We start from the raw sequence: 5,645 nt of genomic DNA on the forward strand, positions 1-5,645 counted from the left end.
AAAGTAAAATGGTAAATCAACGTCTGTTATACACAGGCCATGGTCCCACTTCGCAATGATCATCTATGTTTCTGCATTTTGATCCAATGTGTATAAGGTGCATGTTTTGTGTAGTGTTTTATGGAAGCCAACCTTTACTGTCATTTTACTTAAAGCAGTGATGATTCTTCATGTAGCTAAATACAGCTTATTCATTTTGCTTCTGTCCACTCTTTCTTCTCCAGTTGAGAAAATCTGATTACCTTGGAATGTTATCTGGTCTTAATTATTATGTAATGTAGAATAGAGTATTACAGAACTGCAGAAATACCGTATGTCAATTGAATCACTGTTTTTCATCAGCGGCTATCCAATCATTGAAGAGGAAAAAACTTTATGAGCAGCAAATTGAGCAGCTTGGGAATTTCCAGTTGAGAATCCATGATCAGGTTACCTCCTAGTTCTAACTATGTTTTTCTCCTGATTGTTGCATCCATGTATCTCACAGTGTTAATCTTGTTATATAGATGATCATGTTAGAAGCTGCTAAAGCTACCACAGAGACTGTTGATGCATTGAGGACTGGAGCTAAAGCTATGAAAGCTATGCAAAAAGCAACGTGAGTATTGGTTCATTTTAATTTAGGATTTGCTCCACTAATTGTTTCCTGGAATTGAGGTCTCAAGATGAACATTTTTCTTTGTGCTACAGAAATATCGATGATGTCGACAAGACTATGGACGAAATTAATGAACAGACAGAAAACATGAAACAAATACAAGATGCTCTGTCAGCTCCTCTTGGAGCTTCTGCTGATTTTGACGAGGTAACTCACTAGCCAATTAGGATTTATGATCTTGGGGTTTAGATTCCATTCCTGTTCTGATGCATTTAATACTTACCACACTGAAAATTTGACAGGATGAACTGGAAGCGGAGCTGGAAGAGTTGGAGGGAGCAGAGTTGGAATCTCAACTACTGGAGCCTGTTGTAACTATTCCTATTCATACGACACCCGTCCCAGGCAAGGCACAACCAACTCGTCCTGCTCCACAGAAAGCATCGGCTGAGGAGGATGAGCTTGCTGCACTGCAAGCTGAAATGGCATTGTGATCAGGTCATTGATTTATCCTTTGTTTGATATTGTAATGTATTATGCTCTTCCGTCCATCTGACTAAACGCTTACTAATCGCTTGCTGAGTTTAGTAATTGAAATGATCTCAAATTCTATGGGTCACATATATCTTAAATCTTCTGCATAGATGCAGTCAGTAGCTAACTGCATAGTATGTACTCCCTGCGTAAAATTTTATAAGATCGTTTAGATCACTAAAGTAGTGATCTAAAAGATCTTATAAAAGTTTACAGAGGAAGTACCATAAGAGATTAACCCATGCAATTGTGTTCATTAGAATTTTCTGGGTCCAGTCAGGATTTAGGACACATACGATCTTTTTAAAACATGAACTGGCATTCTAGGTTGACATCTATCTGAGGGTGGTGGTGTAACCTGTTGGCTACTAGCCCCATGAAGAGTTGGCCAGGAGATCAACCGTCTAATCTGAGTTGTAGTGTTTTTTTCTCGAGAGTACGCAAATTGCGTACCATATTTTTATAGAAGGCAGCAAAGATAGTTTACAAGAGAACCTATCGGCATTGCACGACACTCCACACAAGAAAATTACTCTTATCGTGATACTGTCTAGAGACACCATACCCGCAACATTCCAGTCCCATAGTTCATCGATAATCTTAGACACTAAACAAATGACTGAATGTTGCTGCTCCCCATTGTGAAACATCCTAGCGTTGCGCTGCTTTCAAAGGCTCCAGGATATAAGAATGACCACCGAATCGAATCCTTTCCTTAGCGTCTTTGGCAACGGCTGTCTGGCTGTAGACCACCACTCTTCTAAACAGTCATTGGTCGTCGGAGCGGCGATCTGGATATTGAGTGCAGCAAGGCACTTATGCCAAGTTTCTCGAGCATAGACACACTGTGTGGGGATGTGATCTACCATGTCCAACTCCTAGAAGCAAGTGAAATATGAGAGGTTTGCTGTTGCAGCCCATGCCTGTGTCGACGGTCCGAGGTCCAACACTAAAATAAGTTCTTGATCTTAAGTTCTTGTTAGAATTATCTTTAGCACTGAAAACATTTGTCATGCGCATTTTTACAATGAGGAAAAGGAGGAGAGGGGGTTGGTTGGTTGGTGTATTTCTTGAATCTCAAAGATGTTTGTACGGTGGGATTCTTTGGTCCAGCTGAACTGGTTCAGCAAAGCATTTCGCTTCACACTTGTTTGAGCTAGTTTGTTAGAATCACCAGAATAAATTCTTGCCTATCCAAGGTTATGCCATTTCCCTCTTGTGCGCGGGTAGCCTTCTCTTACGTTCTAGACGTGGTTACTTAAATTTTTGTCTGTTCTCTCATTTTATCTTCTCGCACCATCTTCCCTCATTTGATCAAACACCTCTAGGATTTGCAGTTTCTGGGAGGAACACATACAAGAAGGTTAGTTTCTTGACTCATGCATGTACTAAGCGAGCTGTGGCTGCTGGAGCCACTGCAGGGACAGCTACCTGGGAGTCAGGACCAGTTGGGTGGTGCTATCACTGATAGATTCACCAGATCATGTCTGTCAGCATGTCTGGAAACTCCTGAAGAGAGAACTGACTGCAAATTATATCCAGTTTAGGGAGCTGAGTGTAATTTTCAAAGCCAACTAATACTACTGTACAAATTCTTAAGCACCCGAAAACAATGTGTCACCCAGGTCACGTGTTACCCCCTTCGTGCTTCTTACAAGAGACTAGAACCGTTTGTTTGAAATCGACATTGATTACATTTTCCTGGAATGAACTTGCTACTGTTATCAGATTTTACAGAATTTGTTTTATTCTGTTCAAGATGGATGATGTTGGAAGGATTTTCATTTATTACGGGAATTTTGTTACGCTGATTCTCCATTTTTTATATGCTCCTGCTTTGTGTTTGTATTTCTTCGCATGAACTCTCTTAACACTAACTGAAAACCCGCAGGCTCCCAGTGAAGAAAGAGTTGAAATGTATAAATGATTGGCTGGACGGTACGTGGTCGCAGGCGAGTCTGGCTACACATATATTTGCCCGTGTGTGTATAATCTTGGGTGGGAGACATTTGACGAACGAGGCAGGAAAGGCTGCTCCAGTCCAGTGTTTATTTCTATCTAGTTGTTTGATTGAAGGTCTGTTTCCCGGACATAATTTTTGGCACGGTCAGCTCCATTCCAGGTCGTGTGCAATGCTCATTGTTGTGGCACACTATTTACTGTTGACCCGTATTATCTCTTGCCATGTATCAAGTTATCTCATTCCAGTGTTCGCTAATTTGGTGTGTTGATGAGACAGTTCTTTCCTTCTAATTCTATATATACAACTCACCAGTACTATTGAGTTTGGCACTCCCTCCGTTTCTAAATTCAAGTCTTTCTAGAGATTCCAAAAGGGACTACATACGAAGTAAAATGAGTGAATCTACACTCTAAAATATGTATGTATATCTGTATGTAGTACCTATTGAAATCTCTAAAAAGACTTGTATTTAGGAACAGAGGGAGTATTTATGATATCAAATTCTTGTGTAGCCAAAATCCAATTCCAGTTTCTTAAATCTAGGCCCAGTTCATAGGAGCCAGTGAAACTTCTGGTGCTCATTCTAGACCGATTCCCTAAATCCAGAACACTGTCACTTAACAATCCTATGGAAAGGGCAGGCAAAAGTGGGTAATCCTATGGTGGCCGATGACAACAGGCATCCATTTGGAGCTCCGAATTTCGACTAAACTTGCTGGGATGGTACTTCCAAATACTCCAGCTCACGAGAATAACATTTTTCACGAAAGAAAAAGGACGGGACTGCCAATTGACTCCTTTTTTTTTTGGCGAAACCAATCGACCATGTCATGAACTGCCAATTGACTCCTTTTTTTTTGGCGAAACCAATCGACCCTTGACATGTTGCAATATACGGAAGGGACCCTCTTGGGATGGAATCACTACTCCCAACATGGCCCAATATTGTCGCAAGAGATACCAACATTCGTTTGATGAGAAACAAAAATGATATTGAGAATTCCCGTGTGTAAAAAGAGATGCACCAAACTCTCATCATTGCCTCTGGACACAAGAAATAGCCATATGTACGAAGATCCTTGTTCTTACTTAAATTAGTACTGTACGAATTCCCTGGTGTTTAGGCGATCCTTCGGCATCGAACAAAAGAAACCATCACGCTTATGTCGACAGGATGATTTCCATAGTCACCCAAAAAAGATATGAACTTCAGTATGTCTTGTTAGAGACATGCAGGCCTTAGCCGAAGACAAGATATGAACAATCCTTTTCTTTTTTCCAGTTTCTGAGAGATTTCGTGTCAGCTGCTAAAGATCAAGCAACTCATAGGCTTGCACTGAAAGTGAGAGCTGAAAAAGACGTGCAACACTGGGGAAGCTTTAGCCTTGGACATTAATTCTTCCTTCTTTTTGGAGTATGAGCATAGTTCAAGGAAGACAAGTGGAGATACTTAAAAGCCCCGGTAAAGCAGTCTTGAATGATTATTGTCTTGATAAAGCCATATTGGTTTCTTTGAATAAACTCTAAGATTACTTTTTGCAACCTAGTATGAGCCAAAAACTTTCTAATTATATTCATGGAATTGTGCAAAAGGGAAATAAGCGTGTAACCTTGGAGGGCACACCTTTCTCGGGCATCAGTGTTGTACATGAGTCATTGATGCCCTAAAGATACATTGTCCCGTTGGAATGCTTCACACAACTCATATAAATCCCTTGAGACAATGGGGCCAACCCTTTTTTGTAAAAAAGAAGACGGTGTTAGAAACCCATTTGGCCCAAGGGTTTTACCAGAGGACAAGGACTTAACTACCCCAACAATCTCTTTTTTAGTTAAAGCTCCTCGAAAAGATTGAAATTATCAATTGCTTGTAAATGACTGTTCACATCAAAGTGCATTTGCTGAAAATCAAAGGTTCCCATCATCTCTTTACAAACATTCCAAAGCAGACCAACTTTACCTTTGATATGTGACTACACTTCCATCATGCAAACTTGTGACAAGTTTTTCTCTATACCTGATGGTGGCATTGGCATGAAAGAATTTTGTTCCTTGATCGCCAAACTTACCCATTTGATAGTGTCTATTTGCTTTTTCAATAAATTCTTTACTAGTTAAGAAGAGATCCAGGCTTAGCTTGCAGTTGTTGAATTGTGTTGTGCTTATTTATAAACTATTGTGAGAAACTAGCCTAAAACAAGCAAAAGCGGGTCAAACGAACGCTAAAATAAGAAAACAGATGGGAAAATGGGATTATATATCCATATTGTAGTTAGAGATATTCACACACACACACACACACACACACACACACACACACACACACACATATATATATATATATTTATTTATTTTCAAACAAGAGTGGGGCTTTACCTCAAAACTTGGAAGAGTTTTGTGAATTGCAAAGAAAGAATCCACTTCATGGGATTAAAGATCACATTTTGCTTGACATATTTGTAATGGTCTAACCTCAGTATCTAGAATGCAACTAGATAGTTATGCAGGAGAAGTTACAATGAATGAAGCTAAGTAACTTTTGGATAGTAC

The 5,645-nt window shown here is 39.8% G+C and overlaps 1 protein-coding gene across 1 annotated transcript in view; it reads left to right on the top strand.

Moving 5' to 3' along the window:
* LOC119301174 (vacuolar protein sorting-associated protein 32 homolog 2-like) overlaps positions 1-3,406 on the top strand; it is a 5,456-nt gene extending 2,050 nt beyond the window's left edge. The window contains exons 4-8 of the mRNA XM_037578085.1: positions 287-428; positions 507-598; positions 691-805; positions 901-1,096; positions 3,024-3,406. Coding sequence (XP_037433982.1) covers positions 287-428; positions 507-598; positions 691-805; positions 901-1,092 — 541 coding nt within the window. The 3' untranslated portion in view covers positions 1,093-1,096; positions 3,024-3,406. The remainder of the gene's footprint in view (positions 1-286; positions 429-506; positions 599-690; positions 806-900; positions 1,097-3,023) is intronic.
* The last annotated feature ends 2,239 nt before the right edge of the window (positions 3,407-5,645 follow it).

This window comes from Triticum dicoccoides, chromosome 5A (genome assembly GCF_002162155.2).
Source record: "Triticum dicoccoides isolate Atlit2015 ecotype Zavitan chromosome 5A, WEW_v2.0, whole genome shotgun sequence".
Classification (NCBI taxonomy): Eukaryota; Viridiplantae; Streptophyta; class Magnoliopsida; order Poales; family Poaceae; genus Triticum; species Triticum dicoccoides.